This window comes from Nylanderia fulva, unplaced genomic scaffold (genome assembly GCF_048542155.1).
Source record: "Nylanderia fulva isolate GAGA-0341 unplaced genomic scaffold, ASM4854215v1 Scaffold38, whole genome shotgun sequence".
In the NCBI taxonomy this organism is placed as follows: Eukaryota; Metazoa; Arthropoda; class Insecta; order Hymenoptera; family Formicidae; genus Nylanderia; species Nylanderia fulva.
The window spans coordinates 904,329-931,670 of record NW_028190455.1 but is presented as its reverse complement, the minus strand read 5'-3'; the positions used below and the strand labels follow the sequence as shown (position 1 = coordinate 931,670).

Below are 27,342 nucleotides of genomic sequence, written 5' to 3'. Positions count from 1 at the left end.
TGTCCGCACGTCGTCCGACGTGCCTCCTAACGGCCCCGTCATCGCCTCGTCGCACTATCGTTGTCGTTTTACATTAACACACACCCGCCCGCTCCCGCCTCGCTCTCGTCTCGCTTTAGCAGCGCCAGTCGTTGATGCGACTTCGTCGCCCGGCGATTCGTGCGGTGAAATGTCTCCAGGGGCGGCATCCCACGGTCACCCATTCGTCATATCTCTCCGTCTCTTTTTCCCTTCCGGCTCTCTCTGTACACCACCCTCTCTGCCCTTTCTCGCTCTCTCTCTCTCTTTCTCTTTGCTCTCCCGCGTCTCCCTTCCGCCGCCGCCAAACCCCCCTGTATACCCAGCAAACACCCCTCCCCCCGTCTATCTCTCGTCCGACGCCGACGACTATAGCGCGCCTCGTATCGCGAAAACGCACCCTCTCGTCAGGATTCTCCGTTTGACGTTTGCACGCACGCACGAAAATTCCTCTCGATCGACGCGGCGGCACCTTCTTTTCTCTCCTCGCGTTTCTCGGAAAGCTGGGGGTGTCTTTCGCGTATTCTAGCTCGGAATTCTGTCTCTGACTCTCTCTCTCTCTCTTTCTCTTTCCTTGCCTCTCCGTCGCGTCTCAAACGCCGCGCTCGTTCCTGGCGTCAGCGGAATCACCACCGACCGGTGTTACGACGATTGATTATCGGCGAGTCTGGGGGCGGCCGGGGGAGGTTGCGCGAGGAGGAAGGGGGACGACGGTGGTGCAGGGTTGCGCGAGGATGGCATCATCGCGATTCATGGCTCTCGATCGGAGACACAACCCTACCATCCGCCGGTTCTATAATTCCAAGAACGTGTGGGGGGGACGCGAATATCGCATTCTCCGTGGGCCTTCTCTCCTGCGTGCCGCTGCGACTATTTTTCTTTTTTTTTTCTTTTTTTCGCGGGTCGTCGCGGCGCTGTCGTCGACCGCTGATCAACCCTAACTGTCCTGCTGCCACTCGTCAGCGATGCGGCGAGCTGACAGGACGGATAAGCTTCTTAAGATCGGTCTTCGAATCTCGAAGGAACCTTCGGGTACTAGCGATCCCCTCCCGAAGAAGCTTGGCACGCGTGAAAACTCTAGTCGGTCAACAGCGGTGACCTTTGATGCCTGCACTCGCGCTGACTCCCGAATAAAAATTGAAGGAAAAATTTTCTCAACGCGTCTAATCCATCTCCGCGAAACACAACATCCGCGAAAGTTTATTCACCAACATCGAGGAGTCTTCGCGATTTACCGCGAAATGGAAGGCTTTTTGTGTCACTGATGCGGCAGCACACGATGGTTGCCTCCCCCTCTACCCGGGACGAGATAAACGTACAAACGCGTGTCCGGAAAGTTGAGGGATGCTATTAGCAGTTAGCCTCGTGGATGCGCCATCGATGGACCAGGACGCCGCGTCAGCTGGTCTTCCATGACGTCCCGCACTTGCGCGCGACGTATATATATCTAGTGCGGCTAGTATCGCGCGCGGCCACGCGCCTTTGTATGCCACCACGCGGGTGCGGGGCGGGCGATCGTCCGGGTACTAATGTAAATTAGAAATCTGTTTAAGAGGGTAATGATCAATACATAACTGGCGGCGTCGGCGGCGACGGCGGCGGCAACAGCGGCGGCGTCGAGGCAGCCAACAGGCGCAGACGCTGTGCGGAGAGAATCATTCGATAAGTGTTATACACGCTCTCCCGACGACGTCGATGGGAAGGGTAAAGTGAAGAGTGCACGAGGGTAGGTCGGGACGTGCTACCCCCTACGGTCGTCGCGTCGCAACTATCCGTGTCTCACCCCCGGCGCGACGCTTCCTTATCAGCAGACGCGCCATGCTGGTACATGACCACCCCCGATCTTGCAGTTGTCAGCGTTATTCAGGCGTTATTATCGATCGCCGGAGTTGGTTCTCGTATTCGGCGGGGTGGAAATCCACTGAGCTGAATCGGCATGCGATCGTGGGGCGGTCAGGAAGATCCAGCGCTGTCATCCGGAGGATAAATGTCAGCTGGAGGAAGTAGGGGAATCCTTGCAGAACACCGTCCGATAATAGATAATGTTGAGTTAATAATGAACGGTTATCCGTAGGCGGAATATTGGTTTGGCGATCGATGGAATTCCTCTTTGTTGGTTGGATAAACTGCTGATTGAAAATGCCATTCCATGATTGAGAATTGCGATGCAATCTCGCAACTCTCGCTAGATATGTTCCTCAATCGTTTCTAATTGTTTTTCCAAGATTATTATACATATTTTTAATTATCCAGCGAGCGTAATGTTTCCTTATAATGAAAAAAAGTGTTTACCACAATAGAATACTGAGTTCTACATCCTGTATGTAAATGTTGTTTGCGCTTGATTATTTTCCATTAAAATTTTTTTTTTTTTTTTTAATCTGTTTCTTTACGCAAGGATCTTTTATACAAATATTCATTTTATCGACTTGCAAATTCTTCCTCATGATGAGTTTTATCCGTCCGCGAATAAAAGACGATGCATGAATTTTAATTACATCCACGTAATGTAAAATTAATCGGCGACGATATAGATAAAATTCTTCTGTAATTTCTTTAATTGAGTTAAAAAAATTAATGCAAAAAGTTTATGCATCTTTGTTCCAAAGATTATAGCCCCTTTCTTATATATATATGTTTCTCATACACTCTTTCTCTTTTTGGGACGTAAAATTTGTAATAACCAGCAACACGGTAATCGATCGTTAGAGGTTGTTAGCGTAAACGTGAATTGCTCGTAAATTATTGCATTAAACATTTTGGGACTTTTGTGGACCTCATTTTCGAGCGATTCGCACAAAATGAAAGAAAGGAGCATAATTGAATTTCTCTTAAATGGAATTAGTGAAAGGCAGTGAATAGTTACTACTTGTAACGATCTCATTTATATAATACAGACTTCTGAAAAAAAATCAATTGGTAATAATTGGCTGTTTCTTTGATATTAAAAAAATGTTTTACATTATTATATTACATTTGAAATTTTACAATATATTTTGTTAAAGAATATTTGAATCTTTGACCAAGAGTTTTGTTCACTTTTTATGAATTTATCACATTTTTTAAATAAAAAAAGTAATATAAAATTCTTTATTACTGATTTGCAGTAAAATTTTGCTGTCATAATTAACAGAATATATATGTGAAATATTAACTAATCTTCAAATCTTGCGTCACTGCTTAATTAGTAACATTTTCACTGATTCGATTTAAGAGACACCGTATAAAAGGGATGAAGGGGATGATACGGAGTGCATCAATAGAGCATATAAACACACACACAGGGATAATCGATGCTCGGTTTTGGTGTCGGGTATTCAGATGTCGCCAGCGATATCAAGAGAGATACTGTGAGAACAACGAACCTGTGATTGTGATCCAGGGTGGAGTGATCCGCCTTCGGCGCCGAGGACACCAACGCGTGCGACGCCAACGCGTGTGCGTGCGGACTGAGACCTGGATGCGGTGGCATGAGGCTCGTCGGCGAAAACCGGTAGAGATCACTGAAAGATCAAGAGCAGAGTCTATGAATCGAGAAGAGTCTCATCTTCGTCGTCGTGCGCTGATATAACGCTATCTCGCGCTATTTCGCAATACGAGGCATACTTTTACTGACCTTGATAAACTGGAACTCGTGATGGGTAAACTTGTGGGATACGGACTCCGAAAGCCGGCGTTTGCCGGCGAGATGGGATACATGCTCGGTGTGTGCCTGTAAATATTTATCGTTACAAGTCGTCATCATATATGTATGTGCGGGAGAAATATTTTTTCACGGAAAATATTTTTTCGATATATTAGAAAGTCGCGGCTACCGAAATTTTTTCGCAAACTGATCGATCCACTTTCGTACATCGAAAAAAATTAAATTAATAAATATTTGTTTCAATACTGCCTAATAAATCATTTGTAACCAATAATATTGATTTGGTGTGAAAAATATTTATTTGATATAAAAAATCCTTTTCAAAATAAATATTTCTTTCTTTCAAATAAAAGATTTATTAGGCAGTATTAAAATAAATATTTAAAAATGGTAGTACTTTAATCAACCAACTCTGGCTATTTAATAATCTTTATTTAATATTCACGACGTTTCGGCCATGGGTTTCGGCCCTTATCAAGTGCTACAAATTATAATAATGACAATTATTAGAAAATTAAAAAATTAATTAAAAAGTAACTGAGTAACAATAATTATTTCCACACATTAATATGTATCCTACCTAAAACACAACTTTCTATATAGAAACTTAATTTCTGATCTTAAAATGTGACGTAATATAATGTGAAACAATTAACTATATTATTGTGTTGGTTTCAAGCTCTTTATATACTCATTACTTCGATCAAACTAAACGACCTTTATTAGTTTATCGTAAACAATATTTAGATTATCCGTGTCTTTTTGTAAATTGATTGTGTTGTCAAATTTTTTGATAAAAAACATCTCCGCGATTTCTCTTTTTCGTACATATTTCTCATGATGTAAAATTTCAGGAGCGGACCAATCAAAATCATGACCATTATAGAATTTATGATTACTAATGACTGAATAATTACTATTGTGTACCTTAATGTTATTAAAATGTTCTTTTATGCGTGTGCCTAATTGTCGAAATAAATATTTATTAATTTTATAATTTTTGTCAGGGTAGTGACGCTAAATATTATATCTTTGTATACATATATGTATACATATAAATACAGCGTGGTAAGAGTTTTTATTTATCCGAGAGGATCATATTTATGCGCAATTTTATAGACAGCAATCTTCGTATTATTATGGTAAAATTTATACAAAAATTATACGAAGAGAGATTGCTATAAAACTGCTCTTAAATACGATCCACTCGGATAAAAGCTCTTAGCACGTAACACATCTATAATAAAAAGAAAAAGAAATTGAACGAATAAAACAAAAAGGGAGAAGAGAGATAAATAAAATAATAAAATAAAAATGAAGAGAATTTTTAATTATCTTAATTATTATTATTATTTTTAATTATTCTAATTATCACTCGAGTTGATTGCAATTCCGGTCAAATGACCCAACTAAAAATATTGATCGTGGTATGACATCGCGAGTGATTCGTCGAACAGCGACGTTGTAATTTCTGCATGTAGTGTCGACACAGTTAATTAATTATCATTAACACCGCGGGCCACCGACTCGTAACAGTAATTAGTACATGCCTCTTCGGGAATGCGCTGCTCGCGCTCTCGTTGCCAAGAACACAGAACTCAGCAGACTCTGCACTTTGCGTAATAATAAAAAAAAAAAACGCCGCCGACCTTCTCATTATCGCAAGTGGCCCTCTCCTGGCGTTTCATTGCCCCTTCCCTCCTCTCTCTTCTCTCTCTTCTCTCTTTATTCCCTTCTTCTTTTCAGGCCGTCGTTGAAAACCGCGAGAGCGAAATTCCGTGCGCGAGTGCGACATCGTCAATATTTCTTCAAGCGCGCAAGTCTTGCCCGTCTCGAACGCGAGCAAGGACCACCGTAAGACCTTTCTAATTGAGAAGAAGAGGGCCTAATCATCCGTGGAAAATCGCAATTTGGAGCGACTCGAGCGAAAAGCAAATAACGAGCAGGGGAAACCGCACACGCTTCGAAGACTCCGAGCGTAAACCTGATCGTGAGGACCTGTCTCCTAAAGCGAAGGGTGGGTGACATCTACGAGAGATGAGGCAAGGACGATGAGAGGTTCCGTATCCGATCTAATAGACCGGAACTGAGAGGATGACCGCCTCGTCCACGCGATTCATGCGACACGATATATCTGTCGAGATTTTCTCCGGAAAATTTCACCCGAATGCGAAACGCCCGCGTCGCAATTTTATCAGCGCGTTTTATTTCGAAAGGTCCTCGATTATAACGAAATATAATAGAAACGGTGGCGGTTAAACGAGAAAGGTCGCTTTTTTTTAGGCGTCGCGTGCTCGCCAAGTACTCGTTAGTAACGAGAGAGGAAATTAACGAGAACGGCATATCTCGAACCGGAGAAACCCGCCGACGACATTTATCATGCAAATGCGCACACTTTACGTTGAAAGAGAATTCTAGCAAAGGGAAAAATTTATCAAGGCAAAGGCCCGGGTCCACGTGACGTTTCTCTCCCCTCTGTATTTTTTTTCTGATACTTTTATGAATATTTAACGATCTTTGTGCGCAAATGTTCGCGATGCACAATTTGCGTCAAGTGTTCGGATAATTTTAACATCGCCAAAGACCGCAAATCGGTAATGTGATCGAAATCCAATGCTCTCCATTACTTTGCATTTGCGTTTACTGCGAAGCGCGAATCGATTATTTAACGCGTGTAATTAATATAAAATATGATATACATATATCCGGGAATATGTGCAAAATAATTCTTCTTCTATGAACACTGGCGCGCGCGCGTTTATCTCGCGAAATTGAATATCACTGATCTCATCGCATACATTCACTTGAATCTATACATATATATGTATAAATATATCTGTAATTAAAATTGCAATAATATTATGTAATATTTTGTTATACCCAATCGCGAAATAAATGTAATTATTTTAAAATTAAATTAAAATCGGAGCTTCCTGCTCCTTTAAAATTAATGTTATATATTTTTATATAAATTTCGTAACTAATGAAAGAGAATAAAATGGAAATATTTTTCAGCGTAAAATAAGAGATAAATTTCAAGATAAAATTCTAAATAAGCATTGACTTACCAAGAAGCGACTTGCGTCATTTCTGGACTAAGCATGGGATATGGATACTGGCCCGTCGAGAAAGGGTACATTGGTGCCCTCGTGAGACCTGTAACAAAACAATTATTCTTGGTTCAGTCAAATAATCATAAAGCTCTTTCTACCGCTTCACTTATTCCAATCGTATACAAAATTCTATTTTACAATTATGTATATTCAGATTTTTTCTTCGTGTAGAATCACAGAATTTTTATTTTTGATATTTATGATCTCGTTCGTGCCAAGTGTCTCGTCATCACTTCCGTTCTTATGTGTGTTATTTTAGTCATTCATAACCGAGACTCGCGGATTAATGTACCTGGATGTAGAATAAATCCGCCGCATCTCGCGTCCGCGATTAACGGCGCCATAACGCGTTTAATCTTTCATTAGCTGGCGGCGTGACCAATTTTACGGTCACTAAGTGATGATGTTCAATTTAATCGTGGCGAGATTGCGAAATCAAAAAAAGCCGAACGGCATAAACGAACGGCTACACGAACCGTTTCCGTAATTTACGCCACGCACGCGAATCTCTCTCGGCGGAAACCATTTTTTTCAATTATTTTTAATCGACAAAGTCCGTGCATCTATATTTTATATGTGAGAACAAAAGTTGCACTTATCGCGCAGTTTAACAAAAAAAAAAAAAAAATATATATTTTTTTAATAAAAAAAAAGAAGTAATAATTTTTCATAATTCTATCGAGATGGTGAATAATTTTTGTTTCTTTGAATTTTTCCATTAAACTGTTTGAAATATAATATATGTAGATATGAATAATGTGACTCCCTGAAAAAATAGTTGTTTCATTTTTCATTATTATAGAATGTCTATTCAAATCTGATGAAAAAAATTCCTAAAAATTTCCTGATTGTTTTTTGTAGGTATTTTCGTTGAATGCTCGAAATAAAATAAAATATTTTTATGGATGCAATTCTTTAATATAAACTTATTGTATATATTCTTTAATTTTTTATTTTTCTACTCGATGAAAAAATTGAGACTTCGATTTCATATGTAAGATTTGAACAAATATTGAAGAAAAGTGGATAGTACTGAAGGAGACCTTTGTCTTCTCTGAGTTTATCGAAACTTTACAATATTGTGTATTTTTGTGCGAAAAACACGAATCTGTAAATTAAAATTGTGTCACTCTCGAGCAGAAAAAAAATACAATGGCTTCTGCACCGTAGAGGGGCCAGATTTTAATTTACAGATTCGTATTTTATACACAAAAATACACAATATTATAAACGTGCTATAATAAGTTTATCTTAATACGATATCAATAATTAGACGAAAATTATTCTATCACTTTAGCAATAATAAACTAATCATTTCATTCACATTTCGACTATTCTTCTTCGGTTTCGACGTATTTCGAATTACTTGCCGGTACTATTTTTCCTGTAGGAAACTAACCTCTGCATACGGAACTATCTCCTCGTAGAAGAAGCTTCGAAACATTTGCACTCGCATTACTTTTTTTCGTTTGCGAAGCGCGACGATGCCCGGGTTTTAGCTATCATATTTTCGATGCGTTTTCAGTCACAAAGATATCTTGAAGATCGCGTAGAAGCTTCGCCGATTATTTATTGTCAAGCACGTATATCGAAGATGATAATTAACAACGTAAAGACACTAATTAATACTCACTTCCGTACTTTCGCACACCGGCGATGAGCGCGCGAACGTTAATCATAAACAATGCAAAAGTGCACTAGAGGGCGAGCAACATTCTATAATAAATTGTGTTTGGAAATATATTCACCAGAATGCAAAATTTGATCGACCAATGAGAAACCGAGGATTTCTTTGTTCTGATTGGTCGATCGAGCGCTCCACCCTGAGTGAATATACAATATTTCCGAACACAATCTAATCGTAAAATGCGATTGCCCTCTGGTACACTTTCGCATTGTTAGCGATCATCGTTCTCTCGCTCATCGCCGGTCCGCGAAAGTACGCGAATGTGAGTATTAATTAGTGTCTGGATGTCGTTATATGTAGTTAATTATCGTATAACTCCAATCGCGATCGCGCGCGCGAGATTGACTTCGTCATCGCGAATCTCGCGCGACGCTCGTTCGCCCGAAAGCGCGTGGTCACGTGACGCCACAGCACCTGACTCTAACCCGCCAAAAGTTCGCGCGCGCAAGTTTACAAGGGCGGATCGCAAGAATTATCGGGCGCTTTCGGCGCGAAAATTTCTGGAGTTTTTCGACGTTGTCGACAGTATTCTAAATGGGCGATTGCGCGTTTCCGGTTGTACTTTCGCATCATCGCGTTGAAGGTATCGTTACGCGACGAATTAGACTCGTAATTCTCGTAGGTAAAAATTGTAGATCGATTTCGACAAGAGTCGCGCCGCCATATTGTCAATTTTTTTCGCGACGTCTCCGAAATTCGCGCTCGACAAAAAATAATCGGGGAAGTGCCTGCGTGATTTCCGCGATTTCTTCGTCGTCAAATATTCAGTGGAATATAAAATATTGTGAAGTGTGTAGTGGCCAATTTGGAAACATCGACGACTCCTGAGTGCGTCGCGGGGAAGTTGTCATTGTCGTTCGACAAAGTCCTCCGATAAGTGGACCGTGAGAAAAGCGGCGACGCGAAAACGGAGCATCGGTTTTATTCGCGCGCGAACAAGCTCTCGCGTGTCTCGCGTTGCACCGAAATGCGTCGAAAATGTGATAGTTAAACCTTAAAACTCGGGCGTCGCCGCGCGTCGCAAACGAAAAAAAGTAACGCGAGTGCTAGTGTTTCAAAGTGCAAGTGCAACTTCTTCAAGGAAAAGACCCGGAATTGCATCGGGCAACGGCGGAGCAACTATATGGTAAATGATTTATTTATTATTTATTTTACGGTGTTATATTTATTTCATTATACTATTATTCGTTTATTATTTTTTATTTAAACTTAATTAAATATTCTCATGTATGCAATCAAATAAAAACTCAATGTCAATAATTTTATTTTTTAAAATCAGTTATTAAATCATATTAATTATTTGAAATTTCACTATATAATTTCCACGTATTTATATTTTACAGATTACAACTCCGCTGCTACGCATCGTATCGGTGAGTCTCATCAATTTTTACTTAAATTTTGGGTAATAATTTGATGAAAATTCTATTCGATTTTCCCGAAACTTTACAATAGTGTATTTTTGTGCGTGAAACATGAAACTGTAAATTCACTCCCCTCCCCAACAGGAGGGGAACGACCCACTGTAACATTTTTCTACTTAAGAGCGACAATTTTAATTTAGAGATAAAAATATACAATATTGTAAAGTCGAGAACGGTGCTCTTCTTCAGTATTACGAAAAAGTAGATATGGTTTTTAGTTATTAGTTATTCAGCACATTTTTCACTTGCATAACATTTTAATTCTATTATTATCAAGAATTATATTGAAGCTTGTATATAATATTGAATATTCAATATTTTACCGAATAGAAAAAGATACATATATATAAAAATTAATATTTATTTGTCGAATAAAGTATAAAAAAATATATTTTAGGCATTTCTTTTATTATTTAATATCGCTTTATCAGTCATAAAGACAATATACCAATAAAACCAATAAAATCACTATCTCAATATAATGCAATGTAAGAGCAAAATGATCAAAGAGACAATCTTTTTGAAAATTTTCTGAGAAAAGAAATCCTCCAGAATTTCCGGTCTTCTAAATCCAGAGAATAGACATCCTGCATTAATCAATAATTAATATTATTATTCTATTATTAAAATATTAAGAACTTTTGTACTCTTCAATGCGCTGACAAGCGTGTATTTTTTTAATCGCGCACATAAACGTATACAGAATAAATATTATCACGGCGAGATCAAAGAAACGGTGCAATTGAACGAAAAGGAAACTATGCGTTTAATATATCGTGTGAGTTTGCACTACAAACACACGAAGCAGTAGAGATCGTGCTGTCTGTCTCTTTCTATCTCCCTCTCTTTCTCTCCCTCATCAAGAGAGAGCAAGCATTGATCAGCGTGCACGGCCGCACCCTCTGTAACTAGCACCCGATACGAAGTGGAATGCATACGCCATCAGAATCATCATCCAGACAACAGTCGTTGATGAAATTTAACGCCGAATATAACACGCCCGGTCGAACAGATAAACGGTATCGATAACAATCCGATTTTTACATAATTTCGCTCGATCAAGTCCACGTTACATTAACGGAATTACATGCTATTCCCTTGAAAATTTGTCGACAATCGTGTTATTCGTTTAGGATTTTTAGCGTAAACGATTGAAGGATGTTCATCGAGAAAAAATTAGTCACTAGTTAAATTTTAGCTGTCCCTATATTACGACCTAAAATTTAATTATCATGTCTAAATTTTAGCTATGATAACTAATATTTTTTAGCTATAGTTTAACGAAGTATTCTACGATTAAAAAATATTAGCTATCATAGCTCAAATTTAAGCATAATAGCTAATTTTTTTTTCTATGTTGCTAAATAATTGTTCGCTAAGGATAAGAATAAAATAATAATTTGCGAATCATTTTGATCACTTCCTGAATTGTTTCTTCGCTAAACATGGAGATTGCACGATGTTAGCAAGAGTATACGCGTAGTTCTAAGCAAGGATTGTATAGCAGTTAAAAAAAACCCAATCACTCAAATAACACAAACTAAAATTACGTGGCTATCGCGGGCTGAATAACGGACAAGGTATATCGCTTTTACATCGGTATCTAATGTAACTGGTACGTGCCGCGGAACCGATCGCGGCTCCGAGCGAGAAGAGAGAACCCAGGGAACCGTTGGGCGCGGGTGTAAGTGGGGTGCCTTTGGCGAGGCGAAGTGTAATTGGCTTCATAAGGGTCGACGAGAAGCGCCCGGAGTATCGGCAAGCCTGAAACCGCTTGACGAGGCCAATACGTTCCTCTCTCTCTCTCGTTCCTTCCCTCTGCCGTTGCCATAGTCTCTTTTTCTACTGTCATTCGATGCAGTATACGCGAACGGATTGGATGGACTCTCCAGAGCTCGTTCCCACCCCGTTCCTTTTTGCGTTTTGCGGGCGAACATGTCCCGGAGGCATATTCCCCGTGACATTCTTCCCCTCTCGAACCCCTCGTGCGCGCGCGCTGAAATCGGTCAACGCGTGGTTTTCCCCGGATAGGGCCACTTCTCAATCCCCGACTGTGTAACGACTGTCGACCGATCGACCGTAAAGAGATCCGTCTCCGGGAGCCTGATAAATTTGTGCCCTCGGATAACGAAGCGCGTTCAGATTCGACGATAACAATTGGGATTCTAAACTCATCTCGCTATTTTGTCGCCTCCCCTCGTAAGCGAAATGAAGAGTTTCATTATATCGAAATTATGATACAATTCAATAGGAACTAGATATGCATCTGCGAGTATGACTTTTTATGTTTTTAACTATAGATTACAATATATAAAGCGGCAAAATAAAACAAAGAAAGGTACCAGTTTTACGTATCACTTCTATATATATATATATCTTTATTTCGTTTCATCATCTCACGGTAAAAATTAGAGTTGTTATCCTCTCTGGAAAGCGAATACGTTATTTTCATTTTCCGGCGTTATTTGCGTAATACAGGCGGAAAAGAATAAAACGATTCGACGGAGTGCGCAAAACGCGTGGATGTCGGGGCTTTTTTTGTACGATGAAGCTACTTTCGATCTTCGCAGAACGACGATTAGCCACTCGACTGTAACGAGACCGGGCTACCACTCAGCCCGGGGCTTTTAATCTCATTTGAATAACGAAGCACACTCGAGCCCGTGAAAACAATGGCGACCGAAACGAAATTTAATCCCACGTAAAAGTAATAATCCGATATTTTATCTTGCGCATGAATTTGTATGTATGTAGATGTACCGTGTGCAACACGATATATACCCGCCTACGTCGTTTCAGGTACAACAATCGTAAGCGCAAATTACACATTATGCCAAGCGCTCTGATATTTGAATGTTGCAAAAGTTACAGCTATCTCTATGGCTTCTCTCACTCATTTGCCCGCCGCTCTTTTGATTTTCGTTATTCTAATTACGAGAAAGCTCAAGGTTTAACTCGTCGTACGATGAGACGATGAAAAAAAGAAAAAATTAAACGCGAGGACAAGATCAAAGTTTCAAAAATTCTAGTATTCAGTGAATTATCGAGCAATCGGTCGAGGACAGACGGGATTAAAATCGAGCGAACGTGGCCGGGCTTAATCTCGGTTAACGATACGACGAAAAGGGGACGAAGATGAGCCCGTTGGCTGGGTCGAAAACACGCGCATCCGATGGAATCGGAATGCTTCGCTATGCGTCTAAATGCGATGCTCGAGAAGGTACCAGAAATTGGGAGTACGATTTACGAAAGAGAGCAAGTGCAGAGAGAAAGAGAGAGAGGGAAACGGGGTGGAGAACAGGAAGAGAAGCGCCAAGGAAACGCGAGCGAAAAAGGGAGGAGAACGGCGGGTAGGAAAGGGGTGCTTCGTAATATCCTGGCGAGTCCGCGGGTTCCGTCATGTGTGCTTAATCACTTTCCAGTCGACTCGGCAGTCTGCAACCCCATTATCGGCGTCTCACCACCCGGAAAATTACTCTTTTATTCTCGAACAACTCAGGCTCCCGATGTACCGCGATGTTCGTTCTTTCTCTTTCTCTCTCTCTCTTTTTACTTCTTCTTCTTCTTCCCATTTTCGTTTCACTCTTTTTTCCTGCCTCCGCCCAGAGAAGTCAATTTTAACTCGGCCGGTGCGCTCGCGAGTTCTTTTTTTCGACTACATCTCGTAGCTTCGCCCAATCCAGCTCGCCTATTTCGTTCTATTAGATCTTACTGTCGTGAATTCTGTCCATCCGGCTCCCGGAAACCGGTAGTACGGGCTCGAAAACTGGATGAACAGAGCGGGAATGAGAACGGAAATGGCGAACGAGCGTGGAAAGAGTTAAGGCGGAAACGAAATTTTATTTATTAATAAATTTAAAAAGAAAAGATTTTAACAACGCAACACACGTACACGCTCTGATCTCTCTTTTCTGTCTTTGCTTATTTCTATTTCTGAAGAGTGATGACTCAGTTGATTAAATAAAAATTAAAATTGCAACGTTGATAAAGTTATAAGAAATAAGAAATATGGAATTGTAACAATTCTAATGTTTTATTTTATTATCAAAAAGCATTATAATTCAAAAGTTCGATTAAAACAAAAATATTATCAGTTTTCAAAATATGCAAAAATATAATGGAAATATAAATTATAATATTAAAATTTTAAAATCGAATATTAACTCCTCAAAGAAAAAAAAATAGAACAATCCTCTCGCGAAGGATTACACGGCCTAAAACGTCGCAGCTGGCAATGACGAGGAATAGGTGGGGTCGTCGACAAGGGGCTTAGCAGGAAGCTCGTACAAGTGCAGACGGTGCAAGGTGGTACGTGTTGTTGCGGTTGTTTAGTTCAAAACCGACAATCCTACCCTTTCTCGCGATATCGATTTTCCTCGAGACACATAACGCTATCCGACACGGTGTGTTAATTAAATCATAACTGGCTAATTAGTCGATACTGTTGTTTGACTTTCATTAGAAACACGTTGCCCCCGGATGTTATTAATGTGCTTCTCGCAAGATACATGACTATACATCATCAATCGTAAATTACCGCCAGAGAAAGAATTTTCGCAAATGGAGTCAAAATTATTCTAGAAGCACTGCACGGAAATGAGGAAGCGAATCGATTCTCGAGAGAAGAGAAACGCTGAGCTTCGCGCGGAAAGAGTTCCGCGATGCGGAAGACAGAACTAGGAACGGGAAGAGCCGAAGCGAGAGTAGAAGGCGGATGAAGAAGGGAGAGAAGAGAGAAATTAAGCGGATCAATGGCGAAGCCCTGGTGAAACGAAACGTCGGGACGTGGTCGCGTCGGCAGCCATCTCTCCACCCTCTTTACATTTCGCTCTCTTCCCGCCTCTCCATCTCCATCACCATTTCCCCTGCCATTCTTCCCTCTCACCTATCCGCCACCTCTTTCGTTCGTTCTTTACCGTGGAGTTTTGAAATAAATACGGCGAGATCGAAAAGCAAAGCTAATTAGAATATATCAGGAGCAAGAGAACGCGACAGGGAGAGAAAGGATGAATAGCGAGAAGAGAATGAAGGATAGCGGACAAGATGAGGAACGGAGCAAAAGAAGACGAACGGGAAGAAATAAAACTTGAAGCTGTCGAGGCATTCGATTCAGGGCTACGAAACCGTAGGAGAATGCGTGGTTCAAGATCTCAGAAGTGAAGAGGGGAAGAAGGGAAGGATCATTGCGAAGAGGGGACGCGAAGCGGAGTCTCAATTCACTCCAAGAGACGAACCGCTACCCTCGTTTGCAAGACAAAGAACCAGAGCCGCCGCGTTGTATAGTCGTGTGCATAAACGTTATCAACATCATTTACATACTTCGAGGTCTCTAAAGGGGGAAAAAAATATCCCCTGAATGGTGCGCGGAGAGAAACGAGAACAAATCGATAAAATTTCGAAAAAACGCGCTGCGGAAAACGGTACGATAAAAATCACGTCGTGAGAAAAGTTTATAGTTTGCGGGAGCGAAACGCGTCGAGCTCTCCGGGGGTTGACGCTGCTTTGAAACTTCTCCTCAAGGTCACGTAGAATCTTCGCGATGATTCCAAGTTGACGGAAGGGAGAAAGCGAGAGAGGAGAGAGTCGAGGGCAGAGCAGATGGAAGCGGGAGAAGCTGTACAGAAGCAGCGAGGACGAGTGGAAACCCTCTTGACCCAGCGCTAGAAGGGAGTCGCATGCTCGGCTGATTAGCCTAATGGTGAGGTTCTCCTCTTATTCTCGTACTTGACGCCAATTCGCGATTTCTCTGTCTCTCTCTCTCTCTCTCTCTCTCTATCTCCCTCCCTTTCTCTCTTTCTTCGTCTGATCTCTCACAACATACCTGTTTCCCTCTTTTCGGGAGAGAAGGAGGGTTCAGGGGTTGAATTTTTTTGCATCGCCCTCTTCTCAGTCCCTACGACTCTTGACTTGATAAGAAATATTCCTTCAATTAGGAGTATCGACGCTTGCACATCTATCGGCGACCATTTAACTCGAGAGCAGCCTAATCGAGAATGCGCTTGCGACGAAACCAAAAGAGAAAGAGGATCAAACGCGATATTTCCATGTTTCCGCGCCACCGTTCTGTATCTGTCAGTGTATTCGGAGATTTGAATACTTAATATATCCGGAGTAATACCTATCTGATATACCTATATATAAATCGCTTTGTTCACTGTAAATTTATTCATAACGCTCGTTAATCGTAATTTGCTATTTTGTCTATCAAATTCCTCTAACGAAGATTAACGTGCGTCAACGCACGTTAACGGTCGCAAACGTGGTTTGCGCAAAGGCCGGATTCGCTTGGCGGCGGATTACAACGGTTACGTTAATATTTGCGCAGCTCGATACAATAAAATTATATATATAAAACGGCCTTCTCTCTCTCTCTCTCTCTAACTCTCTCACGCTTGCAAGCGAAACGTGTCGATTACGCGCGAACGAGACGAAAAGTATTCCATCAATTACAATTGGAGAGGAACGTCAATATTTGGCCGGACAATACCGGATTAACTTCGTGAAAGAATTGTTGATTCAACCGATACGCGTGGAGAGGGAGGGGGATCATCAGGGGGGTGATATAACAGCGGTAGTTCAAAGTTCACGTCGAAACTGCGTGCATCGAATGAAGTTTTATTATATTATTAGCGGCTGTATATTTGCGATTCTGCAAAAGATGATACGTAAACGAGGATACATTATCGTTCAAAGCTTCAATTTGTGACTATATTGGCTTCGCATTAGTTTCGTAAAAGCGACTTCTAATAATAATTTGACAGAATAATCATTCATTAATTTTTATTCGATTAATGATAAAAATATTAAAATTGCGATAATTAAAAGACATGCATATCAATTCTGATATGATCCGATATATCAATCCTGAGATACTTAATTTTAATCTTTCAAACAGATAAGTGAAAGCTTTTATCTTACATCTACGAGACGTACAACCCCTAGTAGACTCCAAATGCAATTTCCCTGCTGCGCCGCTAAGATTTTATCAAATTTGTAAAATACGACAAGAGAATAGGTATACCGAATCCGACATAACGCAATTTATTAATTTTTTGCAAAGACACGTTATCTTTTTAGTAACTTGTATAAATTCGACATAACAATATTATATTCAATATTCATAATTAAATTAGAAATTATATCACGAAAATCATCAATTATTAAATTAAAAATTATATTATTTATTGTATTATTATTTTTTAAATTATCAATTATGGGGCACGGAAAAATTTACCTAATTGTCAAACGGATCATGAAAAGCAACAACCGATTATTGCGCGGAAAAAATTATCGATAAAATGAGATAGAGATCCAAGCTTGTTGCGGCAAGTGTTTTTAGAGATAAGTGGATGATGATCAACAGTACTTACCGGCCGCGGCAGCCGCTTTGCCAGCGTCCAGTGCTCCGTAGGGTGGTATGCCCATATGGGCAGGAGGTGGTTGCGTCAGATGTTCTCCATTCGGGCAAAAGAAGGGCAACCCGCCCGGATGCGTCCCCGCCAAGCCTGCCATTTTGCCCGCCTGTAAGATAACAAAATAAGCAAATGTTAATGCGCTGAATATATATCTCGCCTTGTATGTTTTTCTGTTTGTTTTGCTAATTCTTTGTTTTTATAAAATTAGTCTATTTCTAAAACAAATTTCTGTAGAGCCCCAAAAAACCCAAATTTTTAATAAAAAGAACTTGTGACATATTAATATTAGTGCGTGGTTTCATTGCGGAAATCAAAGAGAAGATATCATCGAATGATTCAGAAAAATTAATTAAGAAAATTGAATGCGATAAAAATATGCACATTTACCAATACATTATAAAATTATAGGCGCATAAATAATAAGATATATATATATATAATGTGATAAGTATATATAATAATACGACGTATCAGTCAAAACGATTTTTGTCGCTGGCATGAATCGTTATCTTTATACCGATAGTAATCGCTTGTTTATCCTACGCTGCTTTATCGTGATATCTGCACGTGACGCATGCGTGCTATAATGTACACTATATGTATATATAGGTTCGAGAATATCTATCGCGTGTTTAGGTACACCGCGATAACGTTAACGGCGTGAAAGGCGCAAGGATAACACCGAGGATTTACAGTTCACGATTCTCAAAAGAAACGCGATATTCATCAATTCGATTCGCCTCGAGGGGGAATGCTTATCGAGGGCCGGCTCGAGCGTTAATTTGCAAAGACGGAACGTAGAGGGAGGAATGTACTTCAGGGTTCGTCCGACCTTTCCGTTCGCGTATCGTCGAATTCGAGTGCCCTTATCGAGGCATAGCAGTGTAATCCGCCCACTACTTCTTTAACCCTCCGGTCGCTCTTTGTCACGTGACAGTCGATGAAATTAGTTCAATCTGCTCGAAGGATTGCGCGCGATTCTTTCCTCCTCTCTCTCTCTTGTCTCGCAGAGGATCGATATAGAAGCTCTCGAGCGGGCTGTCTCTCATCAGCCGCTTACCATAAGTGCAGCGGTATCGCGCATCGATCTGACCGCCAGCAAGAGTCCTGGATCGAGGGGTTCCCTCTCCATCCAGGTCAGTACCCTCGAGAGAAGCCCGACAGCCTCCTCGGCAGTCGGCTCGTCCTCATCGTCATCTTCCTCGACGCCGTCGTTTCCGTCTTCATCTTCGTCGCCATTACGTTCCGACCATTTGTCCTCCGCTTCGATCTTCACCCGACATCCTACCTGCTCTGGCTCTTCTGGCTCTCGTTTCCTGACAACGCGTGCCAAAGCGCTCTCCTCGTCCACGATCCACCTGCCGAGCTCGTCGTCGTCGACTTCCAGTCCGGCTTCCCTGGCAAGATTCTGCAGCTCGACCAGCAGCATTCTATCCTCCTCCTGGTCCACCGCGTGGATTCTGGACGGCAATATGGCGCCGATACGTCCCGCCAGCGAATCATCGCGATCGCGCGGCAACGTCCAGCTGCGAGCAAAGGTGTCCGACCGAACGCTGAGCCAGGCGCGATGCAAATCCGCGAATGCCTCTTTCAGCGTGAACCATTTCAGGTACGCGTCCAATCGGTGATCCGTCCCTTCCTCGCTCGAGTTCGAGAAGACCTTGTCGCGGTAAACGCCGCAGCGTGCTTTCGACAGTAATCCGGTAGCCAGTCGCACTCTAAGCTCTCGGATCACCAGCCGCGTCTCCATACAGTCCTTGGGAACGATAAATAGCCGCACCAGACCGTCCGCGGCGACGCAGTCACCCTCCGATGGTAGGTAATCGGCGCTCTCGGCCACCAGCACGGCGCCATCCGGATGCATCGCCATTGCCGTGACGGCAAACTCGTGATGGAACCACCAGAGAAAGAGATCGGCGGTTAAGGAACCCCTGCCACCGCCCGCGTACACCACCGGCTGCGTCAGCATGTTGACCCTGCGTAGACAACGTGGTCGCCAGTGACGGCCGGCCACCAACAACCGTGTCCGATGATGACCCTCGTGATCCGCCGCCCCCACCACCCACACCCGTTCGGTGGTACCACCCTTCGTAGAGTCGCCGCGACTTCCGCGCCGTTTACCCGGCAGATCCCGCCAGTCCAGGTAGCAAACGTGGGCGAGATAGATTCGACTGCGATCGTAATTTTCAAGGACACTTCTTAGCCTCTCGAGAGCGGACGAGGACGATGGCGCGACGCCGCGCGGGGTGGTCGTCGTCGTCCGGCAGGACGCCGAAGACGTGGACACGGGGGAGGGGAACGGTGACGTGGTGGACACAGTGGTCGAGGAGGTGATCGTCGTCGCTCCATGAGTCGCCGCGCCGGTGTCGTTGTTCCGCTTCCGCTTCCCGGCCGCTGGCTTGATCGCAAGCGGATCGCTCGTGACCGACGACGAAGTGGAGGAACGCGCCGGCGACGAGGCGCTCGAGGGCGGCGAGGTCGAGCGGCGCGAGGACGCGCAGGAGGACGCGGGCGAGGATAGGGCCGGCGGCGGCGACGACAACGACGTCGACGAGCACGAGGAGCCGGCGACGACGGTGGCGTTCTCGGCGCACCTCGCCGGTCGATGCTTCCTCCCCGCGGCGACGTGTCTCTCTCGTCGTCGTTGCCTCTCCGGATAACAACGCGGCAACGGGGCGCCGTTTTCACGGGCTGGCTCGGAGCTGCTCTCCAGGGATTGGCGCATGCGCCCGCTCCACTGCGATCGACCCTCGGCGTTGCACGCCGTCGTGTGCACCACCGCGGGCTTGTCCATTCTCGTCGTCGCGATCGCCGTTCCGTTTGACGTCACCGTCGCCGTTAACGTCGTCGTCGTCGTCGTCGTCGTCGTCGTCGTCGCGGTAGTCGCCACCACCGTCGACGTTGTTGTTGTTGTTTCTTCAGCTTCCGTAAGACCCGAGGAGACGTGTTGGGTGCGCGCTTGGCGCCCCTTGGCGGTGGTCGCCACCTTGCTGACACGCGCGCACTTGCCACCGCGAGGCGACATCTTCTCTCCCCAATCGCGTTCTCACCCCTTCGCCTATCACGCCTCAAAGTCTCGCACGGACATGTAAACACCCTGGCGAACGACGTAGGCGAGGAATCCCCGTTCCTTCTCGTCTCGCGAAACTTTCCCGCAGATCACTCGTGACGAGGAGCCCGCGCTCCTCGTGCGAGCGCGCGCGCGCGAGTCGCTCATCTACGGCGCGCCGACATCGCCTACAACCGAGCGATGACTGAGCGAGCGGCCGCGACGCGACCGTCAAAGGCCGGAGCGGGAACTAGAAGGCTTTGATGTACCGCCGCCCCGGCGCGCACAAAGCGAAAGCGGCCCCGGCTCGTTGGCTGGCACGGTATGCGCGGGGGAGGACGGGGCGCGGGGGGAGGAGGCGTCGGGGGTGGTTGGAGCGAGAGAACGAAAGGGGGGCAACGACGAGACGAGAGACACGTACAGTCACCTCCCTGTTCGAGCGTCCACGCGTGCATGCCTGCCTGCTTGCTTGCTTGCTTTTGCCTGTCTCATCAACGAGACGTTCGCGTGCTTCGAGGACTGTACCGAGGACAGATAAGGATTTCCGTCTCTGCTCGAGCCGTACGCAAATTTCCAGAGGGAGGGGACCGTCGACGAAACGTCTTGCGAAAATTACAAACGCTTATCTCCCTCACCGGGTCGATTCTAATTCCGCTAACGCTGTATCGAATAATATATTCTCTAATGTCGCGACGTTCGGAGGAAAAGATGGCGAGTGAGACAATTAGCGAGCATACGCCAAATGTCTCGCCGGGCAAATTCGCGCACCAGCTGCTGGAGATCTCGCGAGAGATCTGAGTACGGGCCAAAGTCAACTATAAATATATACCGATCCATTTGGCCGCGTAATGGCGCCCGGACGTGTTTGGAGAACTTGCCTCTCTGCCAGTAGAAGCGCGCGAGAGGCAAGTTAGTCCACAAAGAGTGGCACGCAGATTTGTGTTCCGTAGTTAAAAGCATTGCGCGGGGGGGAGGGGAGTGAGAGGGAGGCTTTTCCGCCCCGGTGTTTGTTCAGGCTGTTTATCGCGAGCGTCGAACGCAGATCGTTGACACCCGATCCCTGGCTGCAACGCCGTAATCAGAACAATCTCAATCGGGAAAAACAACGCGGAATGAATTATATCCGCAATTAATCATATAAAATCGCTCCCGTCGCACGACTAATTTTATACAAAGCAAAGCGAAAATAAACTTTGTAGCTGGAACGCTTACACTGCCGATATATGTATAACGTGGGTTACTGTTGACGCGCGCCGACATATTTCGTTTTAACTAACATTTTAATTGCGATTTAGGAGTTTAACTGAATTTTCGTTTGCGCGTCGAGATAATTAAAAAAAAAAAAAAGAAAAAAAGAAAAGAGAGAAAAAACAATCGCGACACAATTTATCGATGCTGCCGTGTGAAGCAAAACTTGCGCCTACAATTTTTACGGAAAATTGTTAGATAATTGAATTAAATGATAATTATATATAATACGAATGAAATATATATATAGAGGTAATAAATATAATATCCTTGGAGAAATTTTTTGACGCTCGTTTCCTCATTCAAATGCGTTCTCGGAGTGTTTTCCTCTTGGTTGAGGGGTTCAAAGAAGAGAAAGAGCAGATAGAGACGAAAACACACACACCCATCCATACACGTGTACAGAGGGAGGAGAGATGAGAAAAAGAGATCGCGTCGAGGCGCTGGGGATTAATATTACAAATCGGATTTAGCCTTGGGGCGCCGGCCGCGCGCATGATTATCGGCGTGTCGGCATTTCATAAACGCGTCCACATCAAACGCGGCGCAGGTCGGTCGATCGCGATAATATTTGTCACGTAGTTGCGGTACGTGGCGGCAGGCACACCGTGCACCGCACCGCGCGGCTATACGGTAATCGATCGGCCATGCCAGCGGCAGCCAGGTAGGTAGATAGGTAGATAGGCTAGTGTACTGTATGCGTGATTACTCTTTCAGGTACGTCGCGGGTTAACTACACGCCCCCGGACTTTTCACGCGCGCGCAAACAGTTGTGATCTATCGCGCCGTCACGATTGATCCGCGGGAATTGATCCGGATTTAATCTCGCGAGACGCGAGAAAGAGGGACCGAAACGTCCCGAAAATTCGAAATTCCAAATGCGACGTGTTTCGCGTTTTAATTAATTCCCGACGTCGATTTACGCGAGACAGGGATAGTAACGACTAATAATTAGATATTCTTAACATATTTCAACTTGAATACTGTTTGGTCGATATTTTTTCCAGCTGCTCGTCGGATGTCAAAAATAACGAATATGATAAAAATGATCAATAATGTAATTATAGAGTAGTAGTTTATTTTTACACAGATTTATGTAATACACACAAACACGTTCGTTTATTTATTTCATATTCGACAGGATTTTTCGTAGCCGTGCGACTGCGTGTGCACGTTTCGCGCCTTTTTATCACGAGTCTGGCGGAGCGAATTCGAAAAAGTACATAGCAATTCCGCGTCGTATCAATTAACGCCTAGAATGGAAACTAGCCTCCGGCTCGCGTTCCCGATTAACGATTTTAGAACGTGGCCGACGCTTGCGTATATCTGTCATCGTATCTGCCTTTACATCGGATACGGGTCCGCCTTTCTACGACTACGAATACGGCATGCGAGAACCGAACCCTATCTTTGTGTATGTGTGTAGCTTTTAATTGGGTTATCTGTCCCGGAACGCAGCCGATATAGCGCGTTTCCATGTAACACCGGCGCGACCCGGATGAAACATATTTCAAAGATAGCATGCGACCACATATGTAAGTACGCATACACGAGCGTATCTTTTTTCTTGCGTTGTTTGTCGTCGCGAACCGGGCTCGAATCTCGCTCCTTTATCTCTGTTTAACACTCGTTGTCACTTCCGTGTAATCGAATTATCGCGCGATAAGATATTTTCGTGCTGTAACTTTAGAGAATTGGAGAAACGCGTAGAATTTATATGAGAGAGTGTACGTGTGTGTCTATATATTTTGTGCGAGATCAAAGAGTAGAGAGATAAGGCGATTAAATTGCGTGAAATTTCTCTCCAAGATATTCAATAGAATATTTATTTCGTTAATCGTCACGTTGCGGAAAATAACACGTTTATCGCGCATCCAACTTGCTACGAATAGTTAGTACGGTTACGATCAGCTGATTTTGACAGCCGCTGGTGGGGCCGCGGATTTCTTCGCAACCCGGTCTTCCTCTCCGAGATACGCGCAACGAAAGTCGATACCTTTCGACCGCGAGAATCGGATCGGACGTGAAACGCCGGGTATTATCGATCGCGACTCGCCTCGTAGGACGAGCGACGCGGATATAATCGAATTACCTGGGCGAATTTGCGAGAGAAGGGGATCGGAGACCGATTCGAAGTTTCGGGTGTTCGCTCTCCCGGTGTGTTGCGGCAGAGCTGGAGTTCGTGAAGAGCAACCTGGTCTTTCTCTCCCCTCTATCGACCAGTGAAGAGAGAAAGAGAGAGAGTTTATCATCGATTTAACCCCCTTCTCTCTCTCGCGTGCAACAACACGGCCATACGAGTCTTCCATTTGGAAGATCGAATAGTCCCTTTTCCTTCATCGTCTTCAACGCGGTGACAATTTGATTCACCCTACACTAGCGGCGAAAAAGTGTCAGACACGAGCGGAGAGAGAACTCTCCCTCTCGACGGAGGAATCGCGTAACGTCGTAACAAGTTCAACTCGTCGTTGACGACGTCAGAACCCCCTCCGGAAGAGGGTCGCGTCGCTTACAGATTCACGTCGGGAAGCGACGCGCGGCGCCTGCTCGTCAAGGGCGATGTTTCTGCTTGAAATTGCACCGCACCTCGCCGCGCAAACAACTTTACGCGAACAACTTACGTTTATTCTAGAGATGATTGTACGTATAAATAAATTTTAAGACAGTTATCGTTCTTTAAAACAATCGATACGTCATATTTGCACATACAAGTCGTTTACTTTGGACGCACGTCGTTAGTATAAAAAGCTATAGTTTCCAAATGTCTATAAATTGGATTTCCGCGTCTGCTTTTTCTTTTTACAATCATTATTGCTGAAATTGGCCCGGTCTGGCACGTTTCCTCGCGTGGCACGAAAATATGCATGAATTATTCGAAATACGTTAATCCGGTTGGCTTCCAGAGAAGCCGCCGTCGTTGCTGTGCCGTTCTTCTCCTCGTTTCTTTTCCACCTGGACCAACCTTCCATTCCCTCTCTCTCTCTCTCTCTCTCGCAGACTCCAGACGAGACGAGGTCGAAACCAGGGTAGAAGGGTAAAGACCGACGAGGGTTGGACCGAGGCGAAGCAACAACGTCGAGCGAGCGAGGGAGAAAGACAGAGAAGGGGTTGGGGTGCGCGGGGAAATGGAAGAGGCTGAAGACAGGGATGAGGAACGACGGCGGGAAGAAGAGGGCGGAGGACGCGTCGGAGGAGAAGGAGCGAAGAGGGGGTGACGCGGTGAATGGAGCCGCGGAACACGGAGGCGGTGGTGGCCAACCCCAAGCTGAGGTTGCCGGGGCAACGCGGGAGGCGTAGGCGCTCTGGGGACAGGGAGGAAGGGTTTCCCTCGCTCGTTCGACCGGGGCTGCCGCGGGGGGTCGCGGGGGCTCTACGACGACCGAGGGGTAGGTGAGGGATGGCGATACCGCCGGGTTCAGCAGAGTGGTAGGGTTGGGAATGGGGAGAGCTCTGGCTCCAACGCCGACGACCGACGGACGTCCAAGTACGACCGACAGCGAGGGAGAGCGAGAGAGGAAGGGTGACGAGAAAGGTCCCCTCTTCGCGCACCCTCCGTTCCTGTATTTATTCCTAAACAGGTCGAGTTACCGCGTGCGGATTATGGAATTCTCCGTCGGTTATTCGCAACTTATCCTTAGACTTAGATTTTAGCGAAAATGTGCCGTGAGGTATATCGAATAGTTGGATAATGAAAGATTTGTCGAAGATTATATGAAAGGTATCACAATTATATAGCTTTCACAGTTTACGGATTTAATTGCGTCTCTTCGCTCGATCAAATGATTAAATTTCTTGCATCTGTAGAACTTGTTAAGAAGATCGTTAACGCGTCCTAATTATAGGCGTAATGACAACATGCGTAGACGCACGTTCGTCGGAACGTAGATCGAACGTTACACGCAATTACTCGTAAAGGCGGTATGAATTTGACAGATTGATGCAATAAGCGAAACCGTACGTGCATAATTAAACGAGAGACGCTAGAATTATCTAGTCAACATGATGCGCAGGGAACATGACAGCGCGAACATGAACGTAATTGTTACCTTGTGGCAGAATACACGTGTATACTCACACTCTCTGCGCGCAGAGCACTTTAAGTTGGGGTGATTATTATCGCTCTCTGCATTCTTCCCCAAAATATACTAATCACTCTCGCGTTTCTTTACAACCGTCACTTTGATCAAAAAATTACACAAGCTTTTTTTATTATCAACACTTTTAATATGTTTAATTAAATTGATATATCATATTAATATATTCAATTAATTAATATATATGTATATGATTTTTTAGTCTATTTCTTATATAATAAGAGTAATTCTTTCTTCTCTGCTATTAAATTTTTCGTGTCAACAAAATTATGTCTTGCAAAAACGTGATGAATATTTCAACGAAACTTTTTCTCATTCTTAAAGTTTCACAAATTCAATTTCAAGTGGTTCGTAGAATATATATATATATATATATATAATAAAGCATCTTTATTAATCTTTCTACGTTAAAATTGTATCATCAGTCATATTTGAAAGCTCCAACAAAGTGGAACTTTCCAAGTTCACGAATCGGATTGAAATATCGCATATACAGCTAAAAGATTTGGTTTTCCCATCTTTGCGACGCATAACGACATAGTTTTGTTCGCGGGGTGGTTTATTGACGTTCGAGAAAGGAGTCGGCAATATCGTGCGCGGCGAGGTGCGTTTGGACGGATTATAATACGGCTCGGCGGAAGTACGCGTAATCGAGCGAGACCCGAGTTGTTCCAGAAGTGATCCATACAGAGGGTTGGTTGCGCAAGAGAGGGCTGAATATTCATCGCGCGCGGTTGTGTAGGTGCGTCTCCCGTCGTATCGCGCGCATGCCCGCCGTCGTCAGGAAGACGGTGGTGAGAGGACGTAATCATTATACCTCGTGTGTGTCCCTTCTTGCTCGTCTTTGTACTGTTTTTTAAACCGTGTCATGATATGCGCCGCTGTCGCAATTACACACGTAAGCTCGTCGCGCTCGCTGAACCACAATAACACGTTGTTCTCGTGGCGCGACGTAAACAATCTGCAAGATATATTGTATATTTTCGTCGAATTTCAGCTTTATCATTGTTGCCAGCTGTGAGACGCATATCTTGACATTTTTATACCGCTTCACCTCTATTTCTTAGAAAAATTATAATTTAAAAATTTATTTCACACATACATAAACTGGATAGAAACTATCTCTTTCTTTAACTTTAACAAACATTTCTCGTCGTTTTCTTGCGTTGAAAATCATTCCCGTAAAATTTCCAAATACTTTGTCATAATTTAGAAAAAAAAATTAAAATTAAAATCGTGCAAAGAAAGATTATTACGCTACAGTTACAACGTGTCGTATAAATTTTATTCTAATTGAAAATTAAATATGTTGTGATAAAAAAACTGTCTTCGAAGTTAAAAATAATCAGATAAAAAACTATTAAAATAGTCTTGACGTGCTGAAGCAGTTTTAAGGTCAAATCAATATTTGATATAAAAAATCTCATGCAATGATTTTGCTTCCCTCGAGTATTTTTTTAATTGAATAATGTCGTTTTTCGAAATATTCTATCGGAATCATTTTTCCTTTTTTTTTCGATACAGCTTCGATAGTCCACTTTACTCGATTTCGAAATGAAATATTCGTTATTCCTGATCAAAAACTATTTGCATTCTCTAAGCATTACGGATTTTACACGCGTGAGTTATAGGTGCACAGTGTCGATGC

The 27,342-nt window shown here is 43.6% G+C and overlaps 1 protein-coding gene across 3 annotated transcripts in view; it reads right to left on the bottom strand.

Annotated features, from left to right (window-relative positions):
• The window catches only part of LOC114930373 (uncharacterized), a 37,007-nt gene extending 15,912 nt beyond the window's left edge, over nt 1–21,095 (bottom strand). The window contains exons 1-5 of one of the 3 annotated variants that reach the window (XM_085485577.1): nt 18,364–21,095; nt 17,259–17,409; nt 6,733–6,820; nt 3,635–3,730; nt 3,384–3,521 (exon numbers count right to left, since the gene is read on the bottom strand). In XM_085485577.1, coding sequence (XP_085341703.1) covers nt 3,384–3,521; nt 3,635–3,730; nt 6,733–6,820; nt 17,259–17,409; nt 18,364–20,328 — 2,438 coding nt within the window. In that variant the 5' untranslated portion in view covers nt 20,329–21,095. The remainder of the gene's footprint in view (nt 1–3,383; nt 3,522–3,634; nt 3,731–6,732; nt 6,821–17,258; nt 17,410–18,363) is intronic. The other 2 variants (XM_085485575.1, XM_085485576.1) reach the window with 2 other exon arrangements.
• Nucleotides 21,096–27,342: the final 6,247 nt, after the last annotated feature.